This window comes from Cebus imitator, unplaced genomic scaffold, assembly GCF_001604975.1.
Source record: "Cebus imitator isolate Cc_AM_T3 unplaced genomic scaffold, Cebus_imitator-1.0 Scaffold60, whole genome shotgun sequence".
In the NCBI taxonomy this organism is placed as follows: Eukaryota; Metazoa; Chordata; class Mammalia; order Primates; family Cebidae; genus Cebus; species Cebus imitator.
Genome location: NW_016107375.1, coordinates 9,540,183 through 9,555,867, shown reverse-complemented (window position 1 = coordinate 9,555,867; position 15,685 = coordinate 9,540,183). Strand labels below are relative to the sequence as shown.

At 35.2% G+C, this 15,685-nt stretch overlaps 1 protein-coding gene across 1 annotated transcript in view; it reads left to right on the top strand.

Moving 5' to 3' along the window:
• PIK3C3 (phosphatidylinositol 3-kinase catalytic subunit type 3) overlaps nucleotides 1-15,685 on the top strand; it is a 126,747-nt gene that overhangs the window by 43,812 nt on the left and 67,250 nt on the right. The window contains exons 8-10 of the mRNA XM_017529729.2: nucleotides 180-284; nucleotides 928-1,020; nucleotides 8,623-8,808. Coding sequence (XP_017385218.1) covers nucleotides 180-284; nucleotides 928-1,020; nucleotides 8,623-8,808 — 384 coding nt within the window. The remainder of the gene's footprint in view (nucleotides 1-179; nucleotides 285-927; nucleotides 1,021-8,622; nucleotides 8,809-15,685) is intronic.

Here is a 15,685-nt window from a genome sequence, read left to right as displayed (position 1 = left end):
TCTCAAAAAAAAAAAAAAGGATACATATTTTTAAGGGATTTAGAAGACTGCTAAAGTTGTATCAGAATAAAACATTCAATATTATTAAATCCTCTCAAGTACTTTTTCTATTTATGAATAGCTGTTGAAGTTTCCTTTTGGTGAAGTTTACATTGTCAATATTTTAAAATAATTTATAGGAGAATTTAGTTGAGAGCAAACACCACAAGCTTGCCCGGAGTTTAAGAAGTGGACCTTCTGACCATGATCTCAAACCCAATGCTGCCACAAGAGATCAGTTAAATGTAAGAGAATTTTTGAAATATTAATTTTAAAATAGTTAAATGGGTATTTTGGTTGAAACTGATAGCTATCACCTCACTTAAAAATTATTTAGATGCACATTTTCTCCAGGTTGATTAATCTTACATCATGTTAATAATTTGACGTATCAGCAGTTCTATTATCATTTGGGGCTTTCCATAAATTTATTAGCTCTGGAGACATAAATGCGAATACTTTTATATTTTCATGACATAGTATTATTCTTAGAAGCTGGCCTTAAGACATTGCCTGAGAGAGAACTTATTGTGCACACATGCCTTGTTGTATGCATTGACTTGAAAAGAGTTTATTGTGTGCACATTTTCCCTTTTTCTGGTAGGGGACGTTGTTATTTTGCTATGCTTTGTTTCTGGTTGAATTAAATGAACTCTCCAGGTAAATGTTTTTCTATGGAATATGACCTTCTCTTCTTTTCTTCTCCTTTAAACTGCTTTTTGGACACATAATTACAGAAAGTTTAAGGCCCTCTTGACTGGATTTACATTTTCTTTGCTTGTATAATAATTTTAGTATAGAATTATAGTTGAAAAACATTAAGTAAAATGAAAATATATAGGAAGTATATAGGTGACAAAATTAGTTCTTTTTCTTTCTTTTTTTTAGATTATTGTGAGTTATCCACCAACCAAGCAACTTACATATGAAGAACAAGATCTTGTTTGGAAGTTTAGATATTATCTTACGAATCAAGAAAAAGTGAGTGTCTTGAATATTTTCATATATCAAATTTGTCTACCAACTTTGTTATTAATAAAATGAGGAGACTGCCATGGAAATTGTTATTGTCACTTTAAAGAAAAGTTACAGAGCAATATATATGATATTTCATTTAAAAAATTATAAAAGTCTTCACAGAAACACGCATGTACCTGTTTGTTGACACATTGACAATGTCTGAATGGGTTTTTAAGTCACAGAGACTTCGGTTCAGTTTCCAAAAGTATATCTTACACTTGTTTGGTAGGATGAGGCAACTTACTTTGATAGCTTGGTGTCTTTATTATTCTAATAGAGACAATTCTCCTTCACAAGTAAGGTAATATAGATAAGTAACGTGGTAGAGTACCTGGTACATAGTAGGTGCAGAGTAAATGCTGGTTCTCTTCTTATTCCTACCTCTTTGAACTTGGGTGACTAGGAGACTATGCATGCTGTTATAAGAACAAAGCTACAGAATTCTGGACAAAATGTGGCTGGAGAGAGAGTATGAGAAATATAATTTGAGATGTGGGAATTCAGTTGGTAGAACAGCATACAGGCTGGCATGGAGGATAAAGGGTAGGTCAAAGTTAGACATTTGCTCCCTGTAAAACCTTAGAGTGGATAGGGTTTCTGGAGAGAGAATTGTGGTGAAGTAGTCGTCACTAACCTGTAGTCTGTGGACACTTAGTTTTGAGTGTTACTATTGCTCCTAAGAAGCTTTTTGACTACAGCCAAATTAGTTTGCCTGTGTAAACTTTCGTTTCTTCATGCTTAATATAAGACAATCATGTGATTATGAGCTTTGTCTCTTCTAGTTTTTAAAATAGTCTGTAAAATCTTAAAGCAGAGCCAAGGATTACCTCTTAAGGTATTAAAATAGTATTCAGAATGTTTTAAACAGATACTATGTACCAGGAATTATTTTAATTCCATGACAACGCCACAATGTATGTATTATTGTGACTGTTCTACAGATGAGGAAACTTGAGCCCAAGAGAGATTAGGGGACCTATGTAGACTCACAAAGCTTGTACATGCTGCCTCTCAATATACTTGTGTCTATGAATTAGAAGAAAAGAAAGTCAGTGAAGACAGAGAAAGAGAATTATAGAGAAAACATTTTCAACATCATGCACATACCTTAGCAGGAATCCTGAAATGCGTTAGGGGGAGAGCAGAGAAGCATTAGGAAAATTAATATCCATCAGGAAGTTGTTACATATTTATATGAGAATGAACGAAGTCATATGTTTTATAATCTTGTGGTATGATCTTTAACTACTATTTGAAGTTGTTTTTCTGAACCAAATGTCCTTTCTTTAGTTTGTTAAGATAAAAATCCAGTTACAGCTCATCTTAACTCTTCAGCTTTTCTGCTTTATCATTTATTGATGCCTGAGGAAATTCTTTGTAAATGAATCATATTTTTTCTCCTTTATATCCATAATAAGAATTAGAGAAGTATTTTAAATTTACTATAGCTTTGAGTGTAATTCTCTTCATCACTGAACAAAAAAATATTCACCAACAGAAACACAGGCTTGTGATTTGTGTTTTATTAAAAGATTGAGTTAGTATCATGATACTGTGTTAAATGAGCAATAACCTTGGTCACAGAAATTGCATCTTGAATGCAGCCCAGTGTTATCTAAAATACATAGCAAGATATTGAATTGAACCTGTTCGAATGCATAGGTTTAAGAAGCGTAGAGTAGATTTACAGAGCAGAACTTTTTTAGATAGAAAGGTTTGCAAGAAAAATTGTTTGTTTAAACAAGTAGTCACTTCCCACTGAAATTCAATTACTTCTAGATATGTGCAAAAGAAATAAAATGTTCAAGTGATATAAAGTGTGTGACAAGTTTCATTTAACTAGTTGATTTCAAGTTTTTGAAAGGTGAGTGATGAAACTTCAATTCTCAGGACATATTACAGGATTCTTATGACCGCTAGAGTAGAGTGAACAATATGTTTTAATGTTCAGGAGTCACTTTTGAGTAAATCATATATATATAGGCCTTGAAGTGACTGAAGGAATTATTCACACAGCCACATTTGTAACCTTGTAATAATTTCAAATGGGTTTTGTGAAAAACGAATACTCTCATGCTCCACCCATTAATTTATTTACAGAAAGAAATTGTGATTTAGGTTAGTTAACATTTGAGTCCGGGGGCTGAAAAGCTTTCCTAGAGAGAAGGCAGTGCTCAGAAAACAAATTGAAGGAAACTGGTTCTTACGAAGTTACACTTTTTATTTTTCAATTACATTTTGACTTTCTACGCTTTTTTTGTTTTAATGACCTGTCTTAAGTGTTTCAAATGAAAACCTGCTAGTCAGGACTGGATGTTGCACCCAGAAAGGTCATAGTAATAACTTTGTTCAATTAAATTTGTTACCATTTAAATTTATTAAGCATTTTCAGATTCGTAGTTCATAGCAGGTAGGATGTGACTCACTTCTGTGGAACCTGAAATGTGAATATTGTAATCTTTTAAAACTATTTGACAAAAACTAAAATTACTTTTTCAACAAACTAATAGCTTTTACAGTGGACTTTCTTCTTATAAAAATACTAATTTAAATTAACTCCATGCCTTTTTATTATGCTTGGGGGGGAAAAAGCAGTAGAAAGATTCACATATAATGAAGATAATAGTGATGCAGTGAGTATTCTTATAAGGCTGTTTCTGAGACAGTGACATGAGGACAATCATTATTTGTGTCTCCTGACAAGAAGTTGATGGCGACCCATGGGGTAAATGAATTCAGTTCAGCAATTATTTATTATCATCTCTTGGCCTAACATTATGTAAGACTATGAGCTTTCAGGTATCATGTCCCTGTATTCATATAAATTAAAATTGTTTTGGGGTAAGAATATTTACATGTAATTAAAATGAGGAAGTATAGTAATTAAGGGTCACTGTCTTAATAAACATTTAGGTCATTAATATAATAGAAATGTGGAGGATGACAAGATCAGTGTGCTTATGATATGGGGAAGGTTTCACAGAACAAAGATTGCCCTTAAAGTGTGAGCAGACTTTGATAGCATTTTTTATTTGGTGATCATTTTTTATGGGGAAGGAAAGCATGAGTAAGGTAAGCTGTTAGGTTCAGGAGACAGAGAAGTTTTGCATGAATGGCTATGAAATAGAAAAGACGGCATCAGATTTTGATGAGCCTTGAATTCTACCCTTAGGAATTCAATTTTAGTGGCAACAGGAAACTACTAAAGCAGGAAAATGTATATTACCAAGTTATATTTTATTTCTTTTTTTTTTTTTCTTTGGAGACAGAGTTTCACTCTTGTCACCCATGGTGAAGCGCAATGGCACAATCTTGGCTTACAGCAACCTCTGCCTCCTGAGTTCATGCGATTCTTCTGTTTCAGCCTCCTAAGTAGCTGGGATTACACGCATGCATCACCATGCCAGCTAATTTTGTATTATTAGTAGAGATGGGGTTTAATCATGTTGATCAGTCTGGGCTTGAACTACTGACCTCAGGTGATTGACCTGCCTTGGCCTCCCAAAGTGCTGGGATTATAGGCGTGAGCTACCACGCCTGGCGTAACAAGTGATATTTTAATGAGTACAAACTAGGATAGGTTGGAGCAGAGCAGAAAATGAAAAAAGTGATATACTTAGGAAGCTCATATACTGACTTAAAGAACAGTTTTGGAGGGTAAGGGATGGAAAAGAAGCTATACAAGCAAGTTGACTTGGAGACTATGCCTAGGGGTTAGGCTTGAGCCTGATGGATTTATATTTGTGTGGGTTCGTTCCTCACTTCTGGTACCAATTTACTGTATTAGTCCATTTTCATGCTACTTGTGAAGACATATCTGAGACTGGGAAGAAAAAGAGGTTTAATGGACTTAACAGTTGCATGTATGTGTCTGGGGAGGCCTCACAATCATGACGGAAGGCAAGGAGGAGCAAGTCATGTCTTACATGGATGGCAGCAGGCAAAAAGAGCTTGTGCAAGGAAACTCTCCCTTATATAACCCATCAGATCTCATAAGGCTTATTCACTATCACGGGAACAGCATGGGAAAGACCTGCCCACATGATTCAGTTACCTCCCCTTGAGTCCCTCTCACAACATGTTGGAATTGAAGATGAGATTTGGGTGGAGATACAGCCACACCATATCAGTAAGGATATATGGCAGGTGGAAAGAAAAGAATGAGATGTTTTCATGTTTGAGTATTTGGAATTAAAAGCATTGGAAAAGCAGCAAAATGGAAATTTGTAAGAATTTAGTTGATAGAAGTTTAAATTAGAAATATATATGAGATAAATATAGCATTATCAGTTCTTACATGATTGTGATTCTAAGAATTGGAGATAACAGGTGACTTTCAGATCAGAAGGGAATAAAACATAGTAATAAGTATAGTAAGGTTAACATTTGTTGTCAACATCAGAAATAAGAATGAAATAATAACTGATAATTAATTATTTACTATATACAGGGCATTATTACAAACATTTTACATTCATTATCTTAATCTTCACCACAATCCTATGAGAAAGGTCTTTTAAAAGTTAAATAATGTACTTCAATTTAGTCAGCTAATAATTGATGGAGCCGGGAATTATAATTGAAACCGAAATACCCTGGCTCTACAGCCTGTGCTCTTCAGTTATCTGTGGAAGTTCCAGAGAGAGAGAATTGTACTTTAATCCTGTGTCTTTACATGGATCAGTAAAGCATCTTTGAAAGACCTAGGGTTAATTATTATTATTATTGCTGTCTTCACATTCTTTTTGTCTTTCTTATTCTTTGACTCCTTGTTTCCTTATTCATTCTATTGGCTCCTTGTTTACATTTGTAACATTTAACATTAAAGAGTTGTGAAATTCTTTTGTACAGTGCCTTATGTTCTTTGGCAGCAGCATACTCTATAAATCTTGCTAATAAGTCTATAAAACTGAGAATCCAGGTTTTAGATTGTTTCAGTTATTGAATTGAGTACATCGGCATGCTATAAGATTTGCTTATAATAAGAACATACCCGCACATTTCTATTAAGACTGCTGATGTACTGTGAAATGGAAAAGCTTTCAATATCATTATTTAAGAAGTATTGCTTTGTTTCCACATTCAACCTAGAAATGCATTTTAGAAGTGGAAAATAAATTCATGGAATAAGTTAGTAGGGCAATCTGTGTTCTATACAGAACGTAGCATTATACTAAATGGTGTGCAGGAGGTGTAGAGGAAATGGACAGCTGTCCTTGGGGGATTCAGACTCCAGTTATAGATATAAAAATGCCCACAAAAACATTTGGCAGTTAGAAGAACGTCATTTAAATGACAGTAGTAAAATTGAGCCAGCTTCTAAAGGAATAGCTGAAAGTTGCTGAAAACTTCCTGTGAAACTTGAGTTTTTGACAAGATGGCCTTAGAGAAGAGGATACCCCTGTTTTGATGAAGAGTATAAGGGAGGATTGTACACAGTGGTTAGAGAGCCATTGTTAATATAAGTTAACTGGGCTGAAGCATGGAAGGGCAATGAGAGTTTAATGAAACAGGCTTGCATTGTGGTAAGTGGTAGCAATGAAATGTTTTGAGAAAGAGCCAAGGTTATTTATTTGTTTATTTACAAACTAGAGTATCCCTATCATCTAGTTGAAACCACCTTGTAACAGTATGGCAGTTATCTTCAAATATTGGAAAAGGTGTCCACATCATATGCGGCTAAATTTATTCTCATCTCTCTCCAAAGAGTGAAACTAACCAATTGGAAGAGGCAATATGAAGACATTTTTTGTCTTTTGGTTCATTATAGTTAAAAACAAAACCAAACCAAAATAGCTTAGCTTTCTATGAATATAATGGCTAATTTGGAAATTAGTTCCTGGAGTTACTTAAGTAAATACTGGATCCCTATTTTGGCATTAATGTTGTGGGGTGTTTCTGGTAACAATGGGAAATTTGTGCTAAGACCACTTCCAACGTGAGCTTCTAAGAGTTTGTATGAAATGATTAGAAGAGAAACTGGTATTGAGGTTCTTAGCTAGAAGGCACTGTCCAACACCAGTTGTGTGATATAATGAGAATCAGGCTGAGGACAAATATAAGAGATATTGCTAAGAAATAATTGAAAGGGACTGGAATGGATTTAGGAACTTAGTGTTGGCAGAGTAATGGCTCCAAGGAGAATGGGGCTAATTAGGAAATGGAGTGCCTTACTGATAAGGAAGCACCACCTGGTGGAAGAAGCATGGGGCTGAGAATTGGTGGACCTGGCTTCTAGGTCTAGCTCATGCACCATTTTGAGGTGATGGGCAAGCCATTTAACTTTGCTGAGGTTATATACGATTTAAGCATTGAACTAGACAATTTCCGTAGTGCCTTTTTTCTTAATTTAGTAAAATCAAGAATAAGTTAGGGGATGGGTATGAGGGCTCATTTAGTGTCATACTAACCAGAAATTATGGTTTGTTGTCCAAGTAGACATTTTCTTGAGGACTGGATTAGTTTACTAATAAAAAGATTTTGGTTGGACAGAGCAGGAGTTTTAAATTTTCAAGTTATTTATATTTTTAGCAGATAACAGAGAAAGACAAAGAAGAAAACATTTTGGGTTCAGCTAGGAAAGTGTTACCTTTGAGACCCAGCAATAAGTGTTGCTTTTTATGGAAAACAAGTATATATGTTTCTTTATTTTAATTTATTTTTGTAGAGATGGGGTCTTGCTATGTTGCCCAGTCTGGTGTTGAACTCCTCGCCTGAAGCAGTGCCTGAGCACCTCAAAGCTCTGGAATTACAGGCATGAGCCACCACACCTGGTCAACAAGTGTATACCTTTCTTAAAAGAGCATTTACTGTTTGTGCAATGAATGATATGTTCTAAGACAATCTGCTTAACTAACAGTCTTATGAGAACTTCAGTATGCTGCCTATTCAAAGGTGTGAGGTTCTAGAAAGATGATACAACCAGCCGAATCATAGACTGTTTGATGCTGTTTCACCACTTACCCATTTTTATGATTGTGTTTTGAAGTTTTGTTGGATTGCCTATCTTCTTAAGTAGTTACTTCACAGAGTTATGTACATACTCCTGATGGTTTGAGTCTTCATGTTTAAGTATTTACGAAAGCCATTGGTCGTACTCTAGGCAGGTGATCAAGAGTGAGGCTAATGGTGGTAATTTCTGCGCTTGCATGGTTTCTGGCCCTTTGATTCAGTGGTTGTAGTATTTTCTTTTGTAAAATGTAGGTTATCTCTAAGGCATCTTAGAATTTGTGAGAAATGCCTCAACTATTTCCATGTCTTGAGGTCTGCAGTATTTTAAAATGACAATAGCAAAATGAAGAAAAGCCAAAACAAATTTAAAAAGTCATAGTGCTCTGCAAATGATTTGGCCTGGAAAATATAAAGAAACAGGGAACATGCATTTTTTTTCTGTCCTGCAGTGCTTCTCTAAGATCATATATATAACTTCATTTAGGGTTTACACAAGGAGTCTATCACTGACTCCATCGCTCTGCCATTAGGACCAAGTGAAACTCTGTCTAGTCACCTTCTGTATCCCAAGAAATAGGCTGTTTCTAATTTTTAAATATTTTCTGATTTTAGGCTTTGACAAAATTCTTGAAATGTGTTAATTGGGATCTACCTCAAGAGGCCAAACAGGCCTTGGAACTTCTGGGAAAATGGAAGCCGATGGATGTAGAGGACTCCTTGGAGCTGCTTTCCTCCCATTACACCAATCCAACAGTGAGGCGTTATGCTGTTGCCCGGTTGCGACAGGCCGATGATGAGGTGCGTTATTATTTATTATTCAATTTCAATGGGTCATTTTAAACTAGAGCCTAATTATAGACTTATGTGTGTATGTGTGTGTGAGAGTGAGTGCACACATATGCAAGAGAGAGATTTTTAGAAGGGAAGAGGATATACTAGGTGTGTTTTCAGAAGGAAAATTAAAATATGCCTCAAGGGACTCCTCTGTGAAATGAAAATTTACTTCCTGATCTGTTACGTGATAGGACAGTCTCTCCCAGGACATTTACCTGGCAGCAGAGTTTGTATTGCTCTGTCTGGAAGAAGGAATTCTAGTGAAAAATGGTTTAATGCAGCACCAGCTAGGGAATAATTCAGATCTCCTCTATCAGTCAGTATAGAACAAGCCATATTTAATTGTAGCCTTGAAAAGCCCTTGGGGCCTTTAAAGCATAGAGATGCATGATCATCCTACTCTCCTTCAAACTCGCCTTTTAAACTTTCAGCTGATGACAATTATATGTATATGTAGATTTTCCGAAGCAAAGATTGCCAACTATATGCTGGCTATTTATATACAGTTATACATCAGTTAATCACAGGGAAGTGTTCTGAGAAATGTTTCCTTAGGGGATTTCATCTTTGTGCAAACATCACGGAGTATACTTACCCAAACCTAGATGGTATAGCCTACTACACACTGAGGCTATGTACTCCTAAGTTACAAACCTGTACAGCATATTGTTGTACTAACTATAAATACTTTAGGCAATTGTAATGCAATGGTAAGTATTTGCATACCTAAGCATAGAAAAGGTACAATAAAAAGACAGTATTATAATCTTATGGGATTGCTATCATATATGTGGTCTTCTCTTGGCTGACACGATGTTATGCAGCACATGACTGTACATGTAAGGCCATCAGGGAAGGTGGAACATTTTTTTGACACAAGGGGATTTTAGGCTTAAATCATTCTTTATGAGATAGACTAATTCAGCATTTTTTTTTTCATAATTTTTTAGGGTGAATATGTTCTAAAATGTAATCTAATAGTTTTTGTTAGCCAGCAGTACTTTATGGGATGTGGAGTAACGTCTCAGCTTCAATATATATGGGAATGCTGATCACATAGAACAACTATCATCAAACATATTTTTAAGAGGGAGGAGACAGTGAGATCATTTTGACTAAGTGGCATCCGAATTTTAAGAAGCAAGTGAAATATTTATTAAAGTTGATAATTGTATGTGTACATTTAATTATGGTGAAATTTAAACAGTAAATACTATAATGAACCCTGACATGCATTTATCCTCAGCAGTTGCCAACTTATAGCCAATCTTGTTTCATCTGTAATAATGATGCTCAGTCTCTCCATTCCAAACCCCTAATCTCCGCTAGATTACATCCTTCTGACTTCTGATTGGCTTTAGCAAATCAGGAGGCTCCCACAACCCTCTCCTTGGGTGTGGTAATTTACCAGAATGACTCACAAAACTGAGGGAAATATTACTTACTGCTGTTGATTTATTATGAAGGATATCCTAGGGATGAAGGGTTGATTTATTATGAAGGGTATCCTAAGATGAACAGTTGAAGGGTATCCTAAGATGAACAGTTAGGTGAAGTGACACATAGGATGAGGCCTTGAGCACAAGAGCTTCTGTCCCCTTGGAGTCCGCAGTACAGCAGTCTCCTGGTATGTGGGTACATTCTTCTTCACCAACCCGAAAGCTCTCAGAATCCCTCAGAATCCTGTGCTTCATTACGTTGGCATGGTTGACTAAATCACTGGCTGTTGGTGATTAGGTCAATCTTTAGTTCTTCTCTCTGTTCCCCGGAGATTGAGGGGTGGAGCTTAAAATTCCACTCTCTAATCACATGGCTGGCTTTTCTCTCAGCCAGCCCCCATCTTTCGGGGCTTTCCAAAAGTTACCTCATTAACATAAACTCAGATGTGTTTGCAAGTGACTTGTGATGAATAAAAAAAATTTGAGCATGCTATATTTTGGGGTAGCATTGTCCTGAACTCTGTCACTGTAGATCTGCCTTATTCTTTCTAAATATCGTGATGTTTTACTGTGAATTTATTTTTTGATTTACTTAACCAGTGAGCCTCTTGATAGGCAGTTGTTCTTATTCTTTTCCTGTAACTATATTTTAGCGAATCCGTGTGTGGGGGTGGGTAGGTGGATATGTTTTAAAAATTACATTATTGAATAAATTGCTTTCATTAGACTTATTGAACCAAATGATATCTGCTTTTTACATTTTGCTTAATAATCCCCATAAGTCTTCTGTTTTTAGGCTTGTATCATACTTCTAAACACTGGTTGCCTTGTAATACTTAAAATGTATGATTAGACAAATCCTTTCCTCTTTTTTTAATCAATTTTATATTTTTTGCATTTATTCTTTCTATGAATTTGAATATTTTTATCATTTTCTTAAAACTGCACCAGAATCTTGAGTAGAATTATGTTATATTTGCATATCATATAAAAAAGATACCTTTGTGATATTATGTCTTCCTTCACAGTGGCATATGATTTTTTTATTCACTCACTTATTAGTTTTATAAAAATCATATACATGCTTATAATTTTGATTTATTCACTAGTAATTTTATTATTGTTGCTATTATAAACTACCCCACCCCATTTATCTTTTTTTATATTTTTTATTTTATTTTTTTAAAGACGGGGTTTCACCATGTTGGTCAGGCTGGCCTTGAACTCCCTACCTCATGTGATCCGCCCTCCTTGGCCTCCAAAGTGCTTGGATTACAGGTGTGAGCCACCACGCCCAGTCTCCCATTTATCTTTTATTTACATTTCTTAGTTAAAAGGAATACCATTTCTGTTTCAATATTTGTTTTAGCTAGTTACTTTATTGATTTTTCTTATTCTAAAAGATGTTAGGTTGCCTCTTATATTTTCTAGGTATAGCATTATGCTAGCTGAAAAGCAGTATATTTTTTCATTGCATTAGCTAAAAGCTGCAAGTAATAATTGTGAATAAAAGTAGTTCTATATTTATCTTTATCTTGTTGTTCATTATGGGAATGCTTTTAGTGTTTCACTCTTAACATATGTTGCTTGCTTGTTTCAGCCAAATGCTCTCATTTATGTTCAAAGTTTCTCCCCGTCTCTCTTTGTTATCTTGTTCTGTGGGTTTAAATCAAGAATGGCTTTTATATAGTATCAAATACTCTTTTTGACGCCTGTTCATATCATATGGTCTCTCACTTTTATCAATCTACTATAAGTATGCTGATACATTTCCTAATGTTATGTCAGCCATACACTTGTAAAATAATACTTTTCTGAATTTGATTTGTTACTATCTTTAAGATTTTTTAATGACTGTTCTTTATCTTGTATTTTTTAGGAATTTTAAAATCATATTTCTCAACTGCTATGTAGTTCAAAAAAAAGCAGAGATAGTCCATATTAGAATTTAATGAAGAAGTAGCATTTGAGTTGAAGGAAATGTAGAATTTTTATGTTTGAAGTTTATATTGTAGGTAGAGAAAGCAATGTGAGCATGAGCATGGGAGTTGAAAGTACAGGAAGAATGGAAACTATGTCACTTTGACAGGAGTGTGAGATATATGTAACCATTGCGAGGCAAAATCAGAACCCATGTCTCTAACTGAAAATGCCTATTTGGAGAGTTATTCTTAATTCAATAAGAAATGGAAAGTCACTGAGTGATTTTGATATGGGACTTCGCATTTTCACTTTGAAGCATTAGAATTAACTTGCTCTTGAGAAAAATGATGATCACTATCTAAACAAAATTTCATAGCTCTTGGGAAATATTTACAGAAATGCCTAAGATGGAAGCCTGATTTTTTTTTTTTTTCTTTTTTGCTTTGTTTTACTCTAATGCTTATGTCCTTCATGCTTGGAAGACTTTTATATTTTTCAAGACGTGATTACATAATGAGAAAACAGACTCTGTATTCATTATTGAAGTTAATTCACTTTCCTACAAATGAAGGAAAGTAGAGTTTGAATATAGAATATGAAATGACCAAGAAATCAGATGATGATAAGTGACTTAGAAAAGTTACCTACTGAATTTCTTCTTCCTTGGGAACTTAATACCTTAGCCTTTTTTATTTTATATGGTTAACTGTTTTCTGTAATTAGGAAAGCACAGAGGTAATAGATTCGGCAGTAATGGGAATGAAGGCTGGCAGTGAAACCGAATTACTTATACCTCCAAAGAATGATACCAGTCATTAAACATATTGTTCGATTTTCCATTACATAATGCTTTTTTCCTTAGGAAACAACATGTAATTATATGTACAGTTAGTGGATGTCATGAATCTCCACTAGCATAATAGAAAATCAGATGTTTATTGCTTCAGTTAAAAAGTGGATTTTAGAAACAACACTATAGAGAGACTTGATTTTCCATTGACATATATGAATAAGAATTAATAAGCCTGCATTTAATTTATATTTATGGTGAAGTCATATGTAGTGTTGTGTTTGCCTAATGACCTCTTTAAAAATTATTTAATGTGAGATATAAATTCTGAACAAAACAGCAATATACAATCATACCTCAGAGATATTACAGGTTTGGTCCAGACCTCTGCAATAAAGCAAATGTTACAATAAAGTGAGTCATATGAATTTTTTGGCTTCCAAGTACATATAAAATTTATAAATATAACTTTGCTATGTGTTTACATAGTAAATTATACTGTAGTCTAAGTATGTAATAGCATTATGTCTAGAAAAGCAGTGCACATATCTTATTTTAAAATATTGCTAAAAAATTTTAACCATCATCTGAGCCTTCAGCGAGTTGTAGTCTTTTTGCTAGTTGAGGATCTTGCTTTGATGTTTGTGGCCACTGAATGATCAGGGTGGTGGTTACAGAAAGTGGGGGTAGCTGTGGGAGTTTCTTAAAATAAAACCAAATGTGAACTTTGACATACCCATTGACTCTTTTTTTCACAAAAGATTTGTCAGCAGCATACAATGCTGCTTGTTAGCATTTTATCCACAGTAGAATTTCTTTCAAAATTGAAGTCAGTCCTCTCAAACACTGCCACTGCTTTAATAACTACGTTTATGGAGTATTCTGAATCCTTTGTTGTCATTTCAACAGTGTTCACAGCATCTTCACCAAGCGTAGATTCCATCTCAAGAAACTACTCTTTGCTGCTCATCCATAAGAAGCACCTATTCAACTGTTCAAGTATTAGCATGACATTGCAGCAGTTCAGTCACATGTTCAGACTACACTTTTAATTCTAGTTTTCTTGCTGTTTCTACCACTTCTGCATTTACTTCCTCCACTAATGTCTTTTTTGTTGTTGTTGAGACGGAGTCTCCCACTGTCTCCCAGGCTGGAGTGCAGTGGCTCACTGCAACCTCCGCCTCCTGGGTTCAAGTGATTCTCCTGCCTCAGCCTCTCAAGTAGCTGAGATTATAGGCATGCGCCACTACATTCACCTAATTTTTGTATTTTTAGTAGTGACAGGTTTTCGCCATGTTAGCCAGGTGTCTTGAACTCCTGACTTCAGGTGATCCACCCCTTAACCTCCCAAAGTGGTGGGATTACAGGCAGTGAAGTCTTGAACCCCTCAAAATTATCCATGAAGGTCAGAATCAACTTACTCCAAATTCCTGTTAATGTTGATATTTTGACCTTCCCCCATGAAGCTCAAATGTTCATGACATCTAGAATGGTGAATCCTTTCCAGAAGTTTTTCAATTTATTTTGCCCAGCTCCATCAGGGGAATCACTATTTTTGGAAGCCATGACCTTACAAAATGTATTTCTTAAATAATAAGACTTGAAAGTCGAAATGACTCCTTGATTTATGGGCAGTAGAATGTAGATTGTTTTAGCAGGAATGTAAACAACATTCAACTTCTGCATCTCCATCAGAGTTTTTGGGTAACCAGGTATATTGTCTATGAGCAGTTGTATTTTGAAAGGAATCTTCTTTTCTGAACAATGGGTTTCAACAGTGGGCTTAAATATTATAAATCATGCTGTAAACAGATGTGATGTTATTCAGGCTTTGTTCTTCCATTTGTAGCGCACAGGCAAAGTAATGTAGCATAATTCTTAAGGGCCCTAGGACTTCTGAAATGGTAAATGATCAGTAGCTTCAACTTAAAGTCACTACCTGCATTAGACTTTTACCAAGAGAGTCAGCCTGTGGCTATCAGAGTCTTAGATGACATCGTATTCCAATACAAGGCTGTTTCATCTGCACTGAAACTTGTTTGATATATTCACCTAGATCAATAGCTTGTTGCAGTTTCTTCATCAGTACTTGCGGCTTTGCTTTGTACTTTTATGTAATGGAAATGACTTCTTTCCTTAAATCTCATGAACCAACCTCAGCTTTTATAGAAATGGAGAGAGCTAGGGCCTTGCTCTGGATTGGGCTTTGGCTAATGGGAATGTTGCAGCTAGTCTGATCTACCCAGACCACCAAAACTTCTTATCAGCAATAAGACTGTTTTGCTTTCTTTTCATTTGTGTTTCCCTGGTATAGCATTGTTAATATTTCGCTTTCTTTTCATTTGTGGTTCCCTGGAATAGCATTGTTAATAGCCTTCAAGAACTTTTCCTTGGCTGTTTGGTACAAGAGACTTAGCTTTCATCCTATCTTGGCTTTTCCTGTGCCTTCTTCAGTGCGCATAATCATGTCTAGCTTTTGATGTAAAGTGAGAGATGTGCAACTTTTCCTTTTACTTGAACACTTAGAGTACACTGTTTAAGTTTATTAAGTGGCCTTATCTCAGTATTATTGTGTCTCGGAATAGGGACGCCTGAGGAGAAGCAGAGAGACAGGGAAATGGTTGGTGGATTAGTCAGAACACATACAACATTAATTGATTAAGTTTGCCATCATATATGGGTGTGGTTT